The sequence below is a fragment of the Thalassophryne amazonica genome, chromosome 10 (genome assembly GCF_902500255.1).
Source record: "Thalassophryne amazonica chromosome 10, fThaAma1.1, whole genome shotgun sequence".
Classification (NCBI taxonomy): Eukaryota; Metazoa; Chordata; class Actinopteri; order Batrachoidiformes; family Batrachoididae; genus Thalassophryne; species Thalassophryne amazonica.
This window is the reverse complement of record NC_047112.1, coordinates 102,230,023-102,253,516: the sequence shown is the minus strand read 5'-3', so window position 1 is coordinate 102,253,516 and position 23,494 is coordinate 102,230,023. Positions and strand designations below refer to the sequence as shown.

Sequence of the window (23,494 nt, the reverse complement as noted above, 5' to 3'; positions counted from 1 at the left end):
CTTATCTAAAACTATGTGACATTTTCTCAGGGTGTTTGTAATGAATCTAAGAAATAGCCGGGCTTTAACAAAATATAATAACATAAGCAAAATAAGTAACACTGGTTTGGCTTATTCCAAAATTCCATGTCAAATATCACATCGTCCTTTTTTTTATTTCACTTTGACGAGTCTCTACACAATCACTCAGGCTGACTACAAATCTGACAAAGAGAATTTAAATTTCAGGAATTTGAACTTTATTATGACAAGAAAGCATATGCAGGTTTGGATCACCCATTGCTGAAGAGACGCCAATGCAATACTTTGGACTGTACCAACAGGAACAATCACTTTAACAGCACTGGGAGGTCCAATAAAAAAAAGTTTTTTTTAATTTTATTTAAATAAATCCACTTTTCTGACATTCAACTAATATGGATTAAAAGCAATTTATTTGAATATTTTAGTTAATTTGTATGAAGTAATAAAACAAAAAAAGGCTTGCAAGTTGACCAAAATTACTGACAGGTTACATAGGGGTTATGAGTGAATAACCTTTTCCAAGGCCAGCTACAAATTATGAACTGGAATAACTGGACTCTGACAGCAACCATAACACATTAACATTCTGTTTGGCTTTATTAGGCAATACTCCCCATGGTTATGAAGACAGTAAGGGCTACAGCAATCTGACATTTGACCCCAACTGCCCTGACCTTCACCCAAATGACTGACCTGTGGTTAATGCTGTCAGAGCAATTCTGGAATCAACTGCGTGAGTGTGAGCGACTGTGTCAGCGCACAACATCACAGCACAGCTCGTCTGAACGATAATAACGAGATGTTAAATCTATCGTAAACATACTTTTACAGCTACTCAAAAGAAGGAATGAGCATGCAACTGTTTTACCAGGCTATTACAATATAAACATTACAAATAATTACCTTTTTAGACAGATCCAAATGCATTCTCCACCTCATTGAGAGAGAGAGAGAGAGAGAGAGAGAGAGAGAGAGAGAGAGAGAGAGAGAGAGAGAGAGAGAGAGAAAAGCTCCAGTTGGAACAGTCCTCTGTGATTCTGGAAGCGATTAGAGCCGTTTTCAACAGCCAACTCAGAGAGAAAAAGATTAATCCGCTACAAAATAATTATTTTGTATACGCAGCGTCCAGCACACAACGCGAGGCATCCAGCTGGGAACACAGCGGGTGGGATCACCACGACAAAGTGCGTGCAAGTGCGTGGATCAAAGTCGTGCAAGTGTCAGGGCACCTTTACTGGTTTCCCTAACTAGTCTCTTTCTTGCACAGTCACTCAGTTTTGAGGACAACTTGCTGACTGCAGATTTCTTTTCCACTTTTCATTGGGATATTCAGTTTCTTTTTGCATTATTTCCTGACGTGCTTTTCAATCACTTTTTAAAGGCAACAAAGGTGTTATTTATGTTACGCCCAACCGGAGTGCCTTGAATGAATTTTCTTACTATGCAACTTGATGAATTAGTTAATAGTCATCTTAAAAAGAAGGTAAGACATAGTCAATCAACTGTTTTTAAGTTTTAAATTGGAAAGCTTTCAATTTGGTACATCTTATTTGTGTTTACTGATTAAAAAAATACATGAAAATTTCCAGGAGGTGGGGGTGCAGAATATTTTTATGACACTGTAAATAACCATGTCTCTTTATAGATTTTAATGATGAAGGATTGTTGCTATAATTACGACAGATGAGTCTTTGCAAGCAGACGTAAGAACAAAATGGCTATAGTACACATACCATTTCCAATGAACCATCTGTGGGGTAGAAGAACAGCTGGTAGCGCCGTAAGAGATCTGCAGTGGGGTCATACCACTCAGCAAGAAAGGCATAGCGCTCCTCCTGATTATAAAGAGACAAATTTAATTATTGGAGCGCAGAGTAACTCAAACTGAGCTGCTTTACTGTGGAAGTCACTGCTTCTAATTTGATAGCTGATAGCTGTTTGCATCCTGAAAAATAAGCAGGTGTGAACTACTGAGGTGAACACAGAAACACAGTTCAGATCACATTTCAGTAAGTAGTTAAGTTGAACAAAATCTTGTCTGTAACAACGCCATGTATGGAACATTTCAGCATGCATGCTATCTTTTGGTGTCGACTCACAGTGGGAAATGGGGGGTTTCTCTGGTAAACATTTACCATTTCCTTTTATTGTGATTTATCATTGTGTACTTTTATAGATAATAAATATAGTGCAATGCGAAAATACGCTTGGCTGTATGAGAGCATAAAAATAGGAAACAGAATGTGACCTTTTGACTCCTTAAAGTAGGTCAAGATTGGCCATCTTTGAACTTATCCAAGGTCTGTTTCCCAAGAATCCTTCCTGTGAATTTGAAGACCCTGGCAGTAATAGGAATAGATATATGCTGGGCACAGACAGATGGATGGACAGACGGATGGACAGGATACAAAGTCTTGATAATACCGAGAGCCATATTTCGGCCTCGGGTAAAAATGAAATTTTGTTTTCCTTTAAAGACCAGAAGTAAAAATAAACCAAATTAAAACTATAAACTCATACTCTAAAATAGTAATTAGAAAGATATTTCAAAACAAAAAAAACTGGTTTAAAAATAGTTTAAAAAAAGTTTAATCTGAGGATGTACCTGTCCAAAAAAATGCAAGAATGAAAATATCAATAAAGTGTCACATAAGTGCACTGTTGACGAGGATGAAAGTGTCCCATTTAAAATGCAAACAGTGGATTAAAGCGAAGTTAATCTGGGGGGGGGGGGGGGGGGGGGTACTGGGAGTTAAGGAGTCCGACTGTTAGAAAGCATAACAGTTCTGGAATGGATGCTCCTTTTTCCTTGCTGCATGGGGGGAAAACAAGCTGTGGAAGGAGTGAGTGGGGTCCCTGATAATATTGGAAGCTCTGCATACACAACACTGGTGATGGATGTCTGGTAGGGATGGAATGACATGCCAATGGTTTTTCAAACTGTTTTTACGATCTTGTTGTTTTCTTCATCACCAGTGCTGTTGCCATACCAGGAGCTAATGCAGTAGTTGAGTACACTTTCGGTGGTCACACTGTAGAAGATAGTTAACTTGCGGAGGGCGTGAAGTCACTGTTGAGCCCTTTTTATTATTGCACCAGTGTTGGTGCTATTGGCCAAGTTACTGTCAGCAGGACTTCTAGAAACTGTGTGTTCTTAACCCTCTCCATAACAGAACACTATCAAGAGCCACTGAGGGATGTTGTGACTTGGGTTTTCTCTTTGGTTTTTTAAATGTTGAGCCCAAGGTTGTGTTTTGCACTATTCTGCCAATTTTCACTGTGTAAGCACCTTCATCCTCATTGCTGATAATCACCACAGTGGTGTCATCATCAGCAAATCTAATTATGTAGTTCCTGTCGAACAATATCTGAGAGAAATAGGTATTTTGTATATATAGAGAGAAAATGTTTTAGATTGATTACAGCTCATGAAAAATGGGAGTAAAAACAAAAGTGTTGCGTTTACATTTTTGTTCAGTTGACAATCTTAAAACATATTTTTCTGTTGGTTATATATAAATTATACTCATAAATTGTTTTAGAATCATTTTAAGTTTATGTTGTGGATAGCCATCCATCCATTTCCTTCCACTTTATCCGGAGTCGAGTCGCGGGGGCAGCAGCTCAAGCAAAGCCGCCCAGACCTCCCGATCCACACACACCTTCCCCAGCTCCTCCAGGGGAACCCCAAAGTGTTCCCAAGCCAGCCGAGAGACGTAGTCCCTCCAGCGTGTCCTGGGTTTTCCCCGGGGCCTCTTCCCGGTGGGATGTGCTCGGAACACCTCTCTAGCGAGGCGTCCAGGGGGCATCCGGAAAAGATGCCCGAGCCACCTCAACTGGCTCCTTTCGACGTGGAGGAGCAGCGACTCGACTCCGAGCTCCTCCTGAGTGACCAAGCTCCTCACCCTATCTCTAAGGGAGCGCCCAGCCACCCTATGGAGAAAACTCATCTCGGCCGCTTGTACTCGCGATCACGTTCTTTCAGTCATGAGCCAAATCTCATGACCATAGGTGAGGATCGGAACGTAGATCCATTGGTAAATCAAAAGCTTTGTCCCCCTACTCAGCTCTCTCTTCACCACGACGGTCCGATACAGCGACCGCATCACTGCAGATGCTGCACCGATCCGTCTATCGATCTCATGCTCCATCCGTTCCTCACTCGTGAACAAGACCCCGAGATACTTAAACTCCTCCACTTGAGGCAAGGACACTCCACCGACCTGAAGAGGGCAAAGCCACACAATTTCCCTCGGGATTAATAAAGTATTTTAAAATATTATAAAAGCACCTTTTTCCAGTCAAGAACCACGGCCTCAGATTTGGAGGTGCTGATTTTCATCCTGGACGCTTCACACTCGGCTGCAAACTGCCCCAGTGCACGCTGAAGGTCCTGATTTGTTGAAGCCAACAGAACCAAATCATCCGCAAACAGCAGAGACGAGATTCCTGGTTCACAAACCGGACCCCCTCTACACCCTGGCTGTGCCTAAAAATTCTGTCCATAAAGATAATGAACAGAACCAGTGACAAAGGGCAGCCCTGGCAGAGGCCAACGTGCACTGAAAACAGGTTTGACTTACTACTGGCAAAGCGAACCAAGCTCCTACTGCCGTCATACAAATCAAATCAAATCAATTTTATTTATATAGCGCCAAATCACAACAAACAGTTGCCCCAAGGCGCTTTATATTGTAAGGCAAGGCCATACAATAATTACGGGAAAACCCCAACGGTCAAAACGACCCCCTGTGAGCAAGCACTTGGTGACAGTGGGAAGGAAAAACTCCCTTTTAACAGGAAGAAACCTCCAGCAGAACCAGGCTCAGGGAGGGGCAGTCTTCTGCTGGGACTCGTTGGGGCTGAGGGAGAGAACCAGGAAAAAGACATGCTGTGGAGGGGAGCAGAGATCAATCATTAATGATTAAATGCAGAGTGGTGCATACAGAGCAAAAAGAGAAAGAAACACTCAGTGCATCATGGGAACCCCCCAGCAGTCTAAGTCTATAGCAGCATAACTAAGGGATGGTTCAGGGTCACCTGATCCAGCCCTAACTATAAGCTTTAGCAAAAAGGAAAGTTTTAAGCCTAATCTTAAAAGTAGAGAAGGTGTCTGTCTCCCTGATCTGAATTGGGAGCTGGTTCCACAGGAGAGGAGCCTGAAAGCTGAAGGCTCTGCCTCCCATTCTACTCTTACAAACCCTAGGAACTACAAGTAAGCCTGCAGTCTGAGAGCGAAGCGCTCTATTGAGGTGATATGGTACTATGAGGTCCCTAAGATAAGATGGGACCTGATTATTCAAAACCTTATAAGTAAGAAGAAGAATTTTAAATTATATTCTAGAATTAACAGGAAGCCAATGAAGAGAGGCCAATATGGGTGAGGTATGCTCTCTCCTTCTAGTCCCTGTCAGTACTCTAGCTGCAGCATTTTGAATTAACTGAAGGCTTTTCAGGGAACTTTTAGGCCAACCTGATAATAATGAATTACAGTAGTCCAGCCTAGAGGAAATAAATGCATGAATTAGTTTTTCAGCATCACTCTGAGACAAGACCTTTCTAATTTTAGAGATATTGCGCAAATGCAAAAAAGCAGTCCTACATATTTGTTTAATATGCGCATTGAATGACATATCCTGATAAAAAATGACTCCAAGATTTCTCACAGTATTACTAGAGGTCAGGGTAATGCCATCCAGAGTAAGGATCTGGTTAGACACCATGTTTCTAAGATTTGTGGGGCCAAGTACAATAACTTCAGTTTTATCTGAGTTTAAAAGCAGGAAATTAGAGGTCATCCATGTCTTTATGTCTGTAAGACAATCCTGCAGTTTAGCTAATTGGTGTGTGTCCTCTGGCTTCATGGATAGATAAAGCTGGGTATCATCTGCGTAACAATGAAAATTTAAGCAATGCTGTCTAATAATACTTCTAAGGGAAACATGTATAAAGTGAATAAAATTGGTCCTAGCACAGAACCTTGTGGAACTCCATAATTAACCTTAGTCTGTGAAGAAGATTCCCCATTTACATGAACAAATTGTATTCTATTAGATAAATATGATTCAAACCACCGCAGCGCAGTGCCTTTAATACCTATAGCATGCTCTAATCTCTGTAATAAAATGTTATGGTCAACAGTATCAAAAGCAGCACTGAGGTCTAACAGAACAAGCACAGAGATGAGTCCACTGTCTGAGGCCATAAGAAGATAATTTGTAACCTTCACAAATGCTGTTTCTGTACTATGATGAATTCTAAAACCTGACTGAAACGCTTCAAATAGACCATTCCTCTGCAGATGATCAGTTAGCTGTTTTACAACTACTCTTTCAAGAATTTCTGAGAGAAAAGGAAGGTTGGAGATTGGCCTATAATTAGCTAAGATAGCTGGGTCAAGTGATGGCTTTTTAAGTAATGGTTTAATTACTGCCACCTTAAAAGCCTGTGGTACATAGCCAACTAATAAAGATAGATTGATCATATTTAAGATCGAAGCATTAATTAATGGTAGGGCTTCCTTGAGCAGCCTGGTAGGAATGGGGTCTAATAGACATGTTGATGGTTTGGAGGAAGTAACTAATGAAAATAACTCAGACAGAACAATCGCAGAGAAAGAGTCTAACCAAATACCGGCATCACTGAAAGCAGCCAAAGATAACGATATGTCTTTGGGATGGTTATGAGTAATTTTTTCTCTAATAGTTAAAATTTTATTAGCAAAGAAAGTCATGAAGTCATTACTATTTAAAGTTAAAGGAATACTAGGCTCAATAGAGCTCTGACTCTTTGTCAGCCTGGCTACAGTGCTGAAAAGAAACCTGGGGTTGTTCTTATTTTCTTCAATTAGTGATGAGTAGTAAGATGTCCTAGCTTTACGGAGGGCTTTTTTTATAGAGCAACAGACTCTTTTTCCAGGCTAAGTGAAGATCTTCTAAATTAGTGAGACGCCATTTCCTCTCCAGCTTACGGGTTATCTGCTTTAAGCTGCGAGTTTGTGAGTTATACCACGGAGTCAGGCACTTCTGATTTAAGGCTCTCTTTTTCAGAGGAGCTACAGCATCCAAAGTTGTCTTCAATGAGGATGTAAAACTATTGACGAGCTACTCTATCTCACTCACAGAGTTTAGGTAGCTACCTGGCACTTTGTTGGTATATGGCATTAGAGAACATAAAGAAGGAATCATATCCTTAAACCTAGTTACAGCACTTTCTGAAAGACTTCTAGTGTAATGAAACTTATTCCCCACTGCTGGGTAGTCCATCAGAGTAAATGTAAATGTTATTAACAAATGATCAGACAGAAGGGAGTTTTCAGGGAATACTGTTAAGTCTTCAATTTCCATACCATAAGTCAGAACAAGATCTAGGATATGATTAAAGTGGTGGGTGGACTCATTTACATTTTGAGCAAAGCCAATTGAGTCTAATAATAGATTAAATGCAGTGCTGAGGCTGTCATTCTCAGCATCTGTGTGGATGTTAAAATCGCCCACCTTAATTATCTTATCTGAGCTAAGCACTAAGTCAGACAAAAGGTCTGAAAATTCACAGAGAAACTCACAGTAACGACCAGGTGGACGATAGATAACAAATAAAACTGGTTTTTGGGACTTCCAATTTGGATGGACAAGACTAAGAGTCAAGCTTTCAAATGAATTAAAGCTCTGTCTGGGTTTTGGATTAATTAATAAACTGGAATGGAAGATTGCTGCTAATCCTCCGCCTCCGCCGTGCTACGAGCATTCTGGCAGTTAGTGTGACTCAGGGGTGTTGACTCATTTAAACTAACATATTCATCCTGCTGTAACCAGGTTTTTGTAAGGCAGAATAAATCAATATGTTACAGGGACCAGATAGCCCTTAGCAAAGGACCCCGGACCCCGTAGTGCTCAACACAGTAAAATAAAAACGACTGAAAAGGCGGAACAACGAAATAACAAGATCAGTTTCCAGTCGGACCAGAAGTTGGGAAATGGTTTCCATAGCAACTCATCTTTAACAAGGTTACATTTGCTTCGTGAAACAGGGGGAAAGCTTACAACTATTACCAGAAATAAGCCCGGTTTATGCAGTAGATATACTTTACGAAACAGTCTTCTGTAATACTTCGTATTACCTCTACTTCCGTGCAAATTACCGACAAATTAGCTACAAAGCCCATCATGCTACTACATTTTTCTTTTGAAATAGCAAAGCGGTTTAATCCCAATGCGACGAACAAACTATCCTGTCCCAGCCTTCCCCCCTTTGCCGTCGTCTTTACAACTTTTAATTTCAGTACGTAAATCAGCTGCCTGCTAACACTAGCTAAATTGCTGTTTGCTAAACTACCTTCAGGTTGAGGCGTTCAACCTTTTGGTTGGTCTTGAAATTAGTAAACAAATCTGTTCGCGTCAGTGTTACTGGAAAGGTATTTTTAACTTACCATTTAAATCAAATTACAAAACACTACGTGACCCGACGCGAACTATGTGAGACACCGAGAGTCTGAAATGTGTGTCGAACTGCTTGTTCCGAAGCTTGGGTCACTCGAGGGAGGAAGCATGTGACTACTGACGAAATTTCGAAATTTGTTCAAAATGAACTGTTTGTAAAAATATTGTATTACCATAAATTTTCACAAATTATATAACTATATATGTATATCATCCAAAACAGTTCCTGGAGAAATACAAAACCTATATGTTGTGACAACCTCACCTACTTTTTATGAATTTGTTTTTGGGACGTCAACAGCAGGTTTGAAATGATGCCTGACATTATAATTTATAGACAAATAAATGCTCTTTTTTTTTTTAGCAACAAATATATGTACAAATATAAACAAGTTCTTTGTTTTTAGAATTAACCAGTTTCACGTTCTCCAATAAAACCCATTGTGCAACAATGCAAATATTGATGCACAATTTATATTTGGCTATATTATATTATAATTATTAGATATTTAGCTATATTTTGAATCCATAATTTGAAAAGCCAAAAGCTGTCTAACCTGTGAATAATTTTAATATTTTTTTTAACTGTTATCATTTTTTTTCATTTGGGGAAATACAGCCAAACTATTTGAACTATGTTACGCATACTTTATTTAATTTTAATTTAATAATAATTTAATAAATTAAAAATAAACATAAAATTGAATGAATAGCTAGTGGCGCTCGTGAGAGCATGCACTTGAAGGTGCACGCTGGTGCGCCATCTGCTGGTCATCATGTAGACATGGGGGCACGTTATAATTTGAACTCCGCCCACTCCTTCGGGGAACGTCCCACAGATTGGTGGCCCAGAGCCCTAGAGGGCGGACCTTATAAAAGGAGGTTTTTTTTTTTGCGGGGGGGGTAGTGCTGAACCAATGCTCGAGACCATGCTCGAGACCATCGAGACTCCCTAGTTACGCGAGGCGTTGACGTCATTTCCACCCGGAACAAAAGTATTGTAAAAATACTTCATGCGCTCTTGCACTCGCTTAAAACATTTCGTCAACGATGGTGGTCCTCTTATCCTGGATGGCGGACTGGCAACGGAACTGGAAGCCCAGGGTTTCAATTTACAGGTAAAATTTTAATACATATATAAATATTATACGAATAATAATAAAGTTAGTGGTAAATGTTAAATTTAGGCAAAGTAGCATCAGTTGATTACACTTTGAAGTAGGTGCAGATCATGGACATACCATCGTGTGTGTTGGGCTGTTTGGGGATCCGTTCTTCACGCTGATTTGTTGCAAAAAATCTGTTCCATAATTTTCTCTCTAATTTTGCATAAGGCAGTGGTTATTCTGCAGTGACTGGAAGTGGACTTACTTTGGCTATTTGTCCGGAACACGTTGTGATTGGTCGAGCGCGATGCCTTCATCACGTGACCCACTTTAGCGCAACATGATATTTTATTTTACATGATATTTTATTTTGCTATTTGTAACCCTTCCCTTAACCATAAATGAACCCCCAGAACTTCCCATAAGGGGGAAATGCCATTTTGGACACTTCCGATCACTTACTTTTTCTATAAATTTGTATACAGATTTTTTGAGTTATGTCTAACTTATATAAACATTTTTATTAACTTTGAGTGTTTTTAAAAGCTCCCTCATGGCCCTCCAGAAGGGTAAAAACGTATACAGACATTACTTGGGTCATGGTAAGTTAACTTTTTATTGAGTCCCTGTATTCCCTAACTTCTCTAATTCTGTATAAAGATTTCCTGGGAGGCTGTTAATTTTTTTTTTTTTGGGGGGGGGGGGGGGGGTATTGTCCTTCAGTCATTCTAAGGTCCCCAATGTCTCAAGTTTTAGCTGAAAAACTGCTCAGTAAAATTTTCCTTCATTCTTCATATAGATTCCTTGAATCAGGGTTTACGTACAAGAGAGATTTTCATTGACCTCATTGATTCTAAAGACCTCCATGGTCCCCCCTCCACAAAAAAAGGTGTTCAAAAAATTGCTTTTTGCAGATTTTCACAAAAAAAAAAAAAAAAAAAAAGAACCTATTCAATAAATGTACCTGAAATTTGGTTTAGACACTCTTTGGGTGACTAAGTTGGACTTTCCAACTGAATTCCTGTGCTCCCCCACCCCCAGAACAAACAATTTCAGGCAAATACATATTATTATTATTATTATTATTAGAATCAGAATCAATTTTATTGATCTGGTGGTATCTGGAGGGAGGGCAAGTACATTTTGTGGCAGCGGCATGTTGTCTCGGTACTTCTGGTGGCATCTGTGTGTGCTGCGGCAGATGCCAGTGTTTTCTGTATTTCTTGCAGCAGTTCCGGTGGTATTTTTAGCTGTCTCAGCAGATGCTGTTGTTTTCAGTTGATTTATTTATTTCAGATGTGTATATGTAAAATCATAAACGGACCAGAGATGAAAGTATTAAAAATGCCTTCAAAATGGTTTGTTCATAACAAGTGAATACAGGACTATTCCAGAGTGCCAGCAGTGACGAGGATAAGTAAAAATCAGATCTAACCAGCGAAACACTAAAAAAAAGTCTGTGAAATTAACAAGGAAATCCTGTAAATTGATGACATAAAAAACTGTAAAAGGAAAAATAATAGAGTAGTATTTAATTGACAGCAATAATTTGTAAAATGTGGAATGAAACTGAACTGTGAATTTAACAGTAGAAATATGTTAAAATAATCATATGCTGTTGTAGAATTTACAAACAACTGTAGTTTAAACACAGAAAAACTGTAATACCAAAAACTGTGCAATACAGTTAAAATTACAACATGACACTGTTAAAATACTGTTAATTAAGATGCGCAGATTTTATCTTCTAAATAGACAGTTAATAGCCTGTCTGCTCCATATATTTGCATTGTAATTGTAACATGCAAAAATAAAAAAAACTAATTTATTCTGCATTGTAATAATTATTAATTAATAAGATATAGATAAACAATGAATAACAATTGTTAATAGTAACATACTTTTAAACATGACAGTAAGAAAATTTAATCTATGTTTATGTAATTGTAATGTTACAGCAAAAATAACATTTGTTTGAATTTCAGACTGGAGGCGCTCGTTCTGATCAAATCTCTGTGAAATGGACTGATTGTGATGAAGTGGTTAGTGCACTTGGTTTCAGTGCAGAAGGTTCCCAGTTCAAAACCCACTCCTGCCACATTTCTTCATATAATGTGGTGTTGCACCACAAAGGGCATTCAGAGTAAACCAAATCAACATGCAGACCCACCTTGGATCTGCTGTGGTGACCTCAAGTGAAAACAAGGGAACAGCCGAAATATTACAGGAAGAAAATTGTTTTAATAGCAGCATGGCCATGCAAATTCAGCAAGAAAAGACCATTAAAATTACAGTTTAATTAATTAATTTGTAAATTACAACAGGTTTAAACTGCAAAAATTTACATATTTCATATAAAACCAATTACATATGCACTGTAATGTTTTACAGAATTCCCCTAACAACCACAGCTGCCAGAACTTTTCCATAAAAACAACAGAATTTTTATTTATTAATTTATTTTTTTACAGTGAGCAATAATATTTGTTAATGAGCAAAGGCGGTACAGTTAAAAGCAGTTCATCTATACATTTCGGGATATGACCTAACATTGTTGGATTCAAACATGGAACTAGTACTACATCTATGGCTCAGGTTATGAAGGATTCTAATCTGTACCTGCCAGGGCAGATGCAAGTGTTTACTGTATCTGTGGCATCTTGTCTCGGCACAAACACTGGCATCTGTATGTGCTGCGCCAGATGCCAGTGGCTTCTGTATTTGTCGCAGCACTTCCGGTGGCATCTTTGTGTCGCAGCAGATGCCTGTGTTTTCTGTACCTTCCCTGGCAGATGGCAGTGTTTCACCACTTGGCATAACTAAAGTTGATCTTTATATATATCTTCATTATTTCACCTATTTTAAACTACAAGTGAATAACTCTCCTGTGACAGTTTGCATGACCTGCCACAAACTCCACTGTGGCAGCTTGATCATGGCTGCCTTTTATGTATTCATTATGAGGCTATAAATAGAGAGATATTTATGTTTCTATATAGATTATACAAAGCTAGGTGTTCATTATTTCACCTGTTTTTAACTACAAAAGACTACAACAAACTGTGGTGCTGCTACTTTATTCACCCTCTGTTCTGCTCAATGATCATTCCATCAGTTGACCTCAGAATTTTACAATTATTTACTACTGACTTTGCAAAAACAAAGATACTATATGCAAATTGCTGGGTGGAAAGATGACTAAATAAAATAACAGATGTACTAAAAATACCTTGAATAACAGTAAATAAAAGACACACACACATATATGTATATATATATGGACAGACTGATGAACTCTGTCAGGTCTTCTGCAGCCTCACATGCTTTTATTTTGAAATACAGGCTCTTACTGTGTAAATGCAACATGAACAGGCTTGTATTTAAAACAAAAATTACAGATTTCTCAAAACATATTGGCCCGATCACTTTGCTGTTTTCACCACACGCATCCTCATGGAAAAAATACATAACTATGCCAAAGGATGAAAGTCAGTGCTTTCTGGATTTTGACTGATGCTCCGGATACACAAACACACAGAGGCCACTTAATGCCTTTTATTATATGGATAAATGCTGACCTCAGAGTGTAAATGGGCCAAAGTGTGAAAGCTGCTGTCAGAGCAGGACAGAACACTCCAAAAACACAATCAACTTCATAGAAGTATAAGTTTGTGATGTGACCTTTGTGTAATAGCAGACAGAAATTGCTTTGAGATGAAGACAAACAAAACACATAGACCATGTTGTATATATTGTTCAAAATGTGCATTTGTGTTTATTGTTATAACATTTAATTGTAGTCTTTTCTACAAGACCCCAAATTACCTTTATAAAGTGTCAAAATAGTTGTTTATTATAGTTTGCTGTGTGTTTTGAATAAGTGTGTGTGAAAATTATTCCTGCTTTATTTTTTCTTTTCTTATTTCTGATTGTAAACCTTTATTACACTTATAAAACACCACTATAGCATATATATTCTGAAAGTACAGGTTATCCTGAAAAAAAGAGACATAAAACTTGATTGTGGGATGCAGGGAGAGCTGTTAACAGCAATAATAAAACATTTATGCCAGGCAGGTGAACTGTCCAAAAAATGCCCTCGGACCCCAGAGGGTTAAATATATCAAATAGCAGACAAACACACTGATATTCGAGAAGTGAAATGAAGTTTATAGGATTTACAGAAAGTGTGCAATAATTCTTTAAACAAAATTAGGCAGATGCATAAATTTGGGCACCCCAACAGAAAAAATACATCAATATTTAGCAATATTTTGCAGAAATAACAGCCTCTAAACACTTCCTATAGCTTCCAATGAGAGTCTGGATTCTGGTTGAAGGTATTTTGGACTATTCTTTACAAAACATCTCCAGTTCAATCAGGTTTGTTGGTTTCCGAGCATGAACAGCCTGCTTAAAATCACACCACAGATTTTCAATAATATTCAGGTCTGGGGACTGAGATGGCCATTCCAGAACATTGTACTTGTTACTCTGTGTGAATGCCTTAGTAGATTTTGAGCAGTGTTTAGGGTTGTTGTCTTGTTTAAAGATCCAGCCCCGACGCAACTTCAACTTTGTCACTGACTTATGAACATTGTTCTCAAGAATCTGCTGATGTTGACTGGAATCCATGTGACCCTCAACTTTAACAAGATACCTAGTACCTGCACTGGCCACACAGTCACACAGCATGATGGAACCACCCCCAAATTTTACTGTAAGTAGCAAGTGTTTTTCTTGGAATGCTGTGCTCTTTTTCAGCCATGCATACCGCCCCTTGTTATGTCCAAATAACTCAGTTTTAGATTCATCAGTCCACAGCACCTTATTCCAAAATGAAGCTTGCTTGTCCAAATGTGCTTTAGCATACCTCAAGCGACTCCATTTGTGGCGTGTATACAGAAAAGGCTTCCTCTGCATTACAGCATCATACAGCATCTCTTTGTGTAAAGTGCACTGTATAGTTGAACTATGCACAGAGACACTATCTGCAGCAAGATCATGTTGTAGGTCTTTGGAGCAGGTCTGTGGGTTGACTGTTCTCACCATCCTTCACTTCAGCTTATCTGAGATTTTTCTTGGCCTGCAACTTCGGGCCTTAACTAGTACTGTGCCTGCGGTCTTCCATTTCCTCACAATGTTCCTCACAGTGGAAACTGACAGCTGAAATCTCTGAGATAGGATTTTGCATCCTTCCCCTAGACCATGATGTTGAGCAATCTGTGTTTTCAGGTCATTTGAGAGTTGTTTAGAGCCTCCCATGTTGCCACTCATTAGAAGAGATGCAAAGAAGAGGACTTCCGGTCGGGATGTGCAGGGGAATGAACGCATAGTTTTTGCTCCGACTCAACCGAGCTGAAATAAAGCCCCCACACTTGAATGTAGAGACTACGTTTTATTTTGAATAGATATGAGAAGGGGCAAATTGAAAAGAGGACAGAGAAACAACAATAATTCCACGACTGAAGCAGAAATAACAGAAAAAGAAGTAATGGAGCTGCACGAGGAAGATGGCGGCGGCTCGCTAACCAGCAGTGAGACAGAATCAGAGACTGGAGGGGAGATTCTACGTGAGATTACAAAAATGTCCAAAGAGCTCGGAAACTGGTCCTCTAGCTAAGACACAAGAGGACCAGGGCAAAGTTATTACCGAAGCAGAGGGGCGTATAGCAGAAATGGAAAAAAGAAAGAAAGAACAATGTAAACTTCGTGAAAAGGTTATTGACCTGGAGAGCAGGTCCAGGAGGAATAATATCCCCATACACGGAGTGCCAGAGGACTCCAAGGGCGAATCAGTGACCGGCTTTATCCAAAACCTGCTCACAAAGGAACTACCTCTCCCAGACGGTATGTCTCTACAAATTAAAGTGCGCATAGAGCTTCAACCCGAAAGCCGGAGACTGACGCGACCCCGAGATCATTGATAATTACTTTCCTCCGACATGATGTGAAAGAGACAATCCTCAGACTCGCCTGGAAGAAAAAGCTAATGCTAAACAACAAACAGATTTTCTTCGACCATGATTACGCCTACGAAGTTATGGAGAAGCGTAAAAGCTACGGCCCGATTAAGAAGGCTCTAAGAGAGATGGGCATTCGCTTTCAGACGCCCTTCATGCGGATTCGCATACACTGGAGCACCGGCCCGCGGACCTACGGAGACGCAGAAGACGCGGCGAGGGAGCTGAGAGCACGGGGCATCGAGGTGACTACTACGCGGGTGGGCGCGGACGCCAGAATAGAGGAACAGATACGCAACGCGTTCTCATGGCAAGAAGTGACGACTGAGGAAGGAGAGTCACAAATAGGAGCTCGGGTGAGATGTAAATTGCAGGAGTTTAGAAGGGACGTTTAAAGATCAAACCATCACAAGAAGAAATGGAGAGGACTTGTATTTTTGAGTGTGCAGCCCAAACAGAGAGGTAACATTTCTTTTAAATTTGTCTTTGTTCTCTTAAATATCTGAAATCTTAAGTTCGGTTGAGCCAAAGGCAAATAATGGTAAAATGTTGGACACATCTAGTGCAAGTGGGGTGTATCTGCAGGTCAGCCACTCTGCCACTAGGGAGAGCCCCAACCCAGCGGAGGGACTTTACTCTCTTCTCACCAACAGAGACTTTAAGGGTCAAAGTGACCCTGAGTATATGTAATGTTCTGAAACTTATGTTGTTTGTATATGTGTGTTTTAGTTTAGTGATAACAGTGGGGGTTTTGTATTTTTATTTTGTTTCACTAGAAAATTACACTCGAATAAATGCTAGCCTTACAATTAAATACAGTATTTAATGCTAAAGGTACTTTCACTTAATGTGAATGGGCTTCAGAGCCCATCAAAACAGAGGAAAGTTCTGAGTAAACTGGTAAAGGAGAAGATAGATGTGGCATTCCTTCAAGAGACACATCTGTTGGGTCTGGAACATGAGAAACTGAGGAAACAGGGGTTTAAACATATTTTCTTTTCATCTAATGGTACAAGGCACACGAGAGGAGTGGTCATTTTAATTTCCAGGAGGGTTATTTTTGAACATGTTGCTACAATTAAGGACAAAGAAGGCAGACTTGTAATGGTACAAGGTAAAGTGGAGGGTGAGCTGGTTACCTTCTATAATGTCTATATACCACCAGGTGCTATATCTGAATTTTATATGCAAATATTAGACCAAATAGTGTCAAAAGCAAAAGGGATACGTGTATGTGGAGGAGATTTTAACACCACTTTAAAGCCACATTTAGACTCAACTGGAAGGAGAACATTCCAATCACAGAAACTAACAAGAAAGATAAACCTTATGTTATCAGAGATTGGGCTGGTGGATATTTGGAGGCACTATAATCCAACAATGAGGGATTACACATTTTATTCTTCTCCACATGCAACCTACTCGAGAATTGATTACTTTTTTCCTTTTGGCACAGAAATAAATAGGATCCAGGACTGCCACATTGGAACAATGGACATCTCAGACCACAGCCCCTTATACCTGTCTTTAACAGTGACTCAGAGGAAAAAACAGACCGTGTGGAAACTAAACTCTAGTATTTTAAATGAAACAACATGCCAACAGCTGTCTAGGGACATTGAGGACTACTTAGAGTTTAATGTTAAAGATGAAATAACCCCGCCCATACTGTGGGATGCCTGTAAGGCAGTGATGAGAGGTAGAGTAATTGCGGTCACTTCAAGCATGAAAAGATCCAAAGAGGCGAGATTCCAAACTCTACAATCAGAATTATTAACCTTAGAGATAAAACACAAAAATTATATTGATACCAAAACAAAACTAGAAATTGCTAACAAGAGAAATCAGATTGAGATATACGACCAAGAAATTCAGAAAAAGTTAATGTTTACTAAACAGAATTACTTCGAAGGGGGTACTAAACACATGAAACAATTGGCTTATAGACTTAAAAAACAACAAGCGGACAACACAGTATATAAGATAAGAGATCCCAATACTAAATTAGTAATGCATGAAATTGAAGAAATAAAGGGTTGTTTTAAAGGATACTATGAAAACCTGTATTCACAACCAAATATTGACAACGATGAAGGAATGGAAAATTTGCTTAATAGATTAAACTTGCCAACTCTCACAGGTACCGACGATGAAAAATTAGTGGCACAAATTACAAGAGAGGAGCTCCACTCTGCAATTGGAAGATTGAAAGTTAACAAGATGCCAGGTATGGATGGCTTCACTGCAGTATGGTACAAGAAGCTAAAGGAGGTGCTAACACCAATTTTATTAAAGACTTTTAATTGGGTCCTTACAAAAGGGGTGGGCCCCCCGTCATGGAGACAGGCTATCATCTCTATTATACCCAAAGAAGGAAAGGACAAACTAGAGTGTTCTAACTACAAACTATTCACATCAATTATATCCAAGAGACTGGAGACAATCTTACCCAAAATAATATACTTAGACCAAACTGGATTTGTCAAAGCTCGTCAGACCCATGATAATGTTAGGAGATCACTGCAAATTATAAGATACATAAACAAAATACAAGCTGCGCTCCTGAGTCTAGATGCAGAAAAAGCCTTCGACTCAGTGAAATGGGAGTTATGCTCAAATTTGGATTTAAAGAACCAATTATTACTATACTAAAGGCGCTATATGAAAGACCCACAGCCAGATTAAAGATCAACGGAGAATTATCGGATGTTTTCGGGCTTGAAAGGTCAACAAGACAAGGTTGCTTGTTAAGTCCACTTTTACAACCCCTGGCAAAAATTATGGAATCACCGGCCTCGGAGGATGTTCATTCAGTTTTTTAATTTTGTAGAAAAAAAGCAGATCAGACATGACACAAAACTAAAGTCATTTCAAATGGCAACTTTCTGGCTTTAAGAAACACTATAAGAAATCAGGAAAAAAAATTGTGGCAGTCAGTAACGGTTACTTTTTTAGACCAAGTAGAGGGAAAAAAAAATATGGAATCACTCAATTCTGAGGAAAAAATTATGGAATCATGAAAAACAAAAGAACGCTCCAACACATCACTTGTATTTTGTTGCACCACCTCTGGCTTTTATAACAGCTTGCAGTCTCTGAGGCATGGACTTAATGAGTGACAAACAGTACTCTTCATCAATCTGGCTCCAACTTTCTCTGATTGCTGTTGCCAGATCAGCTTTGCAGGTTGGAGCCTTGTCATGGACCATTTTCTTCAACTTCCACCAAAGATTTTCAATTGGATTAAGATCCGGACTATTTGCAGGCCATGACATTAACCCTATGTGTCTTTTTGCAAGGAATGTTTTCACAGTTTTTGCTCTATGGCAAGATGCATTATCATCTTGAAAAATGATTTCATCATCCCCAAACATCCTTTCAATTGATGGGATAAGAAAAGTGTCCAAAATATCAACGTAAACTTGTGCATTTATTGATGATGTAATGACAGCCATCTCCCCAGTGCCTTTACCTGACATGCAGCCCCATATCATCAGTGACTGGAAATTTACATGTTCTCTTCTTCTTTATAAATCTCATTGGAACAGCACCAAACAAAAGTTCCAGCATCATCACCTTGCCCAATGCAGATTCGAGATTCATCACTGAATATGACTTTCATCCAGTCATCCACAGTCAACGATTGCTTTTCCTTAGCCCATTGTAACCTTGTTTTTTTCTGTTTAGGTGTTAATGATGGCTTTCGTATAGCTTTTCTGTATGTAAATCCCATTTCCTTTAGGCGGTTTCTTACAGTTGACTCCAGTTTCCTCCCATTCGTTCCTCATTTGTTTTGTTGTGCATTTTCAATTTTTGAGACATATTGCTTTAAGTTTTCTGTCTTGACGCTTTGATGTCTTCCTTGGTCTACCAGTATGTTTGCCTTTACCAACCTTCCCATGTTGTTTGTATTTGGTCCAGAGTTTAGACACAGCTGACTGTGAACAACCAACATCTTTTGCAACATTGCGTGATGATTTACCCTCTTTTAAGAGTTTGATAATCCTCTTCTTTGTTTCAAGTGACATCTCTCGTGTTGGAGCCATGATTCATGTCAGTCCACTTGGTGCAACAGCTCTCCAAGGTGTGATCACTCCATTTTAGATGCAGACTAACAAGCAGATCTGATTTGATGCAGGTGTTAGTTTTGGGGATGAAAATTTACAGAGTGATTCCATAATTTATTCCTCAGAATTGAGTGAGTCCATATTTTTTTCTCTCTGCTTGGTCTAAAAAAGTAACCGTTACTGACTGCCACAATTATTTTTCCTGATTTCTTATAGTGTTTCTTAAAGCCAGAAAGTTGCCATTTGAGATGACTTTAGCTTTGTGTCATGTCTGTGATCTGCTTTTTTCTACAAAATTAAACAACTGAATTAACATCTTCCAAGGCCGGTGATTCCATAATTATTGCCAGGGGTTGTATTTGTTATTTTTATAGAACCATTAGCCCAGTGGATTAGACAGAATAAAAAGATAAAAGGAATAAATATGGCAGCAGGGGAGCAGAAACTAGCCTTGTTCGCGGACGATGTTTTAGTATATCTCTCAGAACCAACAGAATCATTACCGGAGCTTTTAAGGGAATATGGGTTGTTCTCGGGATATAAATTGAATGAACAGAAAACACAGGTTCTTAGAATTCATTACAGTCCTCCACAGCATTTGCGTAGTGAATACAAGATAGAGTGGGACAAAACATCTATAAAATATCTGGGCGTTTATATACCAAAGGACTTATCTAGACTAGAAGAAATTAATTATTCCCCACTTAAAAAAGAAATTATAGCAGATATTAACAGATGGAATATAATCCCCTATTTAAATATTTCCTCTAGAGTGGAGACTATAAAATCAACATACTGCCAAGGTTGCTGCACTTATTTCAATCTGTTCCTATTGAGAAACCAGATCAGTATTTTGCAGAATGGGAGAAAGTTATCTCAAGATTTATATGGGCAGGTAAAAAGCCGAGGGTTAGGTTTAAGTCACTTCAGCTCCCTAAAGCAAAAGGAGGACTAGGCCTCCCATGTTTATATGATTATTTCAAAGCATCTCAGATAAGACATATGGTAGGCTGGTGTACATCGAGTTTTAAATCAAGATGGAAGGAAATTGATTGTTCCCTCGCAGAAAACTTCCCAGTCGAAACATTGATAGGAGACCCCCTAGTGGCGAAAGATTTGAGAGACTCTGATAACCCCTGGATAAGAAGCTCACTGAAAATATGGAGTGATATACTTAAAAAATACCAATTAAAACATGGGACTGAATTGTTCAAGTGGTTTGCTTATGACTCACAGTTTTTACCAAGTACCACCGACTTCACATTTAGGACATGGTCTAACAAAGGTCTTACAACATACTTTACTCTAGCAAAAGAGGGAAAAGTGATGAGTTTCCAAGACCTTAAGGATAAATTTGGATTACAAAATGGGGATTTTTTTTTTAGGTACCTACAAATTAGAGACTTTTTAAACAAAAAACTAATAAAACAGTCACTCACCCAAATGAAGAAATCATGGATATTTTTAAGAATGCATACAGGGACGTACCATATCAAAAAATAATTTCTAAATTATATCGGGCACTGGGTGATTTGAAGGGGAATGACACGTTCCATATAAAAACTAGATGGGAAATGGAGGGAAACCTAACTCTAACATTGGAGGAGTGGGAGGGTATTTGTATTGAACAGTGGTCTGCAGCAAATGCTCCCTCCTGGAGGGAATTCAATTGGAAGAATCTGGTTCATTTCTTTTGTGTCCCAGCACAAAAGTCTAAATATTCACATCAGACCGACTGTTGGAGAGGATGTGGACATTCACCAGCAAATCATTTTCATATTTTGGACCAATTTTATTCACTTTATACATGCTTCCCGTAGGCAGTATTATTAGACGGTATTGCTTAAATTTTCATTGTTACGCAGATGATACCCAGCTTTATCTATCCATGAAGCCAGAGGACACACAGCAATTAGCTAAACTGCAGGATTGTCTTACAGACATAAAGACATGGATGACCTCTAATTTCCTGCTTTTAAACTCAGATAAAACTGAAGTTATTGTACTTGGCCCCACAGATCTTAGAAACATGGTGTCTAACCAGATCCTTACTCTGGATGGCATTACCCTGACCTCTAGTAATACTGTGAGAAATCTTGGAGTCATTTTTGATCAGGATATGTCATTCAAAGTGCATATTAAACAAATATGTAGGACTGCTTTTTTGCATTTACGCAATATCTCTAAAATTAGAAAGGTCTCAGAGTGATGCTGAAAAACTAATTCATGCATTTATTTCCTCTAGGCTGGACTATTGTAATTCATTATTATCAGGTTGTCCTAAAAGTTCCCTAAAAAGCCTTCAGTTAATTCAAAATACTGCAGCTAGAGTGCTAACGGGGACTAGAAGGAGAGAGCATATCTCACCCATATTGGCCTCTCTTCATTGGCTTCCTGTTAATTCTAGAATAGAATTTAAAATTCTTCTTCTTACTTATAAGGTTTTGAATAATCAGGTCCCATCTTATCTTAGGGACCTTGTAGTACCATATCACCCCAATAGAGCGCTTCGCTCTCAGACTGCAGGCTTACTTGTAGTTCCTAGGGTTTGTAGGAGTAGAATGGGAGGCAGAGCCTTCAGCTTTCAGGCTCCTCTCCTGTGGAACCAGCTCCCAATTCAGATCAGGGAGACAGACAGACACCCTCTCTACTTTTAAGATTAGGCTTAAAACTTTCCTTTTTGCTAAAGCTTATAGTTAGGGCTGGATCGGGTGACCCTGAACCATCCCTTAGTTATGCTGCTATAGACGTAGACTGCTGGGGGGTTCCCATGATGCACTGTTTCTTTCTCTTTTTGCTCTGTATGCTCCACTCTGCATTTAATCATTAGTGATCGATCTCTGCTCCCCTCCACAGCATGTCTTTTTCCTGGTTCTCTCCCTCAGCCCCAACCAGTCCCAGCAGAAGACTGCCCCTCCCTGAGCCTGGTTCTGCTGGAGGTTTCTTCCTGTTAAAAGGGAGTTTTTCCTTCCCACTGTAGCCAAGTGCTTGCTCACAGGGGGTCGTTTTGACCGTTGGGGTTTTACATAATTATTGTATGGCCTTGCCTTACAATATAAAGCGCCTTGGGGCAACTGTTTGTTGTGATTTGGCGCTATATAAAAAAAATTGATTGATTGATTGATTGATATTTTTTGGGACTGCCCCCACGTGACCAACTTTTGGAAAGAAATACATAAGGTCCTGGAAACAATACTTAAGAGGAGGATACAGTTTAATTTTGCTCTGATGTACCTGGGAAGTATAAAGTGTCTTAATTTGCAAAAACCTGATGAATATTTGTTTAGAGTGTTGTTGGTGGCTTCTAAAAAGACAATAACTTGTAAGTGGCTTGTAAAGGACTCTCCTACAGTTAACGAATGGATCGATCTGGTATATAATATTTTTGTAATGGAAAGAATAACCTTTAGGCTTAGATCACAGATGGACATTTTTGAAGAGTGCTGGACAAAATGGCTGGACTTTATACGTCAAGTGAGACCCGATTTCATTTAATGCCTGTATTTTATTTTCCCCCACTGTTACCTGTTTTTGAAAGTTATCTGTTTTTGAATGTTGTTCACGTTTTTGTTCAGTTGTTCATGAAAAAAATCAATAAAACATAAATTACAAAAAAAAGAAGAGATGCAAAGAGGGGAAACATTTGTTAATGGCCACCTTAAATACCCTTTCTCATGATTGGATTCACCTGTCTAAGGAGGTTAAGGGTCCATGAGCTTACCAAACCAATTTTGTCTTCTAATAATTAGTGCTAAATGTACTCAAATCAATAAAATGATTTTGAAATGTATTCACCTGCCCAATTTTGTTTAAATAATTATTGCACACTTTCTGTAAATGCTAGAAACTTCATTTCACTTCTCATATATCAGTGTGTTTGTCTCCTATATGATATA

General features: G+C 38.9%; 2 protein-coding genes across 3 annotated transcripts in view; one reads left to right on the top strand and one right to left on the bottom strand.

The window, feature by feature from the left end:
• Window positions 1–9,724, bottom strand: part of nme7 (NME/NM23 family member 7) — a 137,398-nt gene extending 127,674 nt beyond the window's left edge. The window contains exons 1-2 of one of the 2 annotated variants that reach the window (XM_034180654.1): window positions 9,704–9,724; window positions 1,758–1,859 (exon numbers count right to left, since the gene is read on the bottom strand). In XM_034180654.1, coding sequence (XP_034036545.1) covers window positions 1,758–1,859; window positions 9,704–9,706 — 105 coding nt within the window. In that variant the 5' untranslated portion in view covers window positions 9,707–9,724. Of the gene's footprint in view, window positions 1–1,757; window positions 1,860–8,452; window positions 8,543–9,703 lie in introns of those variants that run through there. The other variant, XM_034180652.1, reaches the window with a different exon arrangement.
• zgc:172121 (uncharacterized protein LOC337599 homolog) overlaps window positions 9,441–23,494 on the top strand; it is a 31,753-nt gene continuing 17,699 nt past the window's right edge. Inside the window, exon 1 of the mRNA XM_034180655.1 lies at window positions 9,441–9,580. Within this exon, the coding sequence (XP_034036546.1) occupies window positions 9,476–9,580 (105 nt within the window). The 5' untranslated portion in view covers window positions 9,441–9,475. The remainder of the gene's footprint in view (window positions 9,581–23,494) is intronic.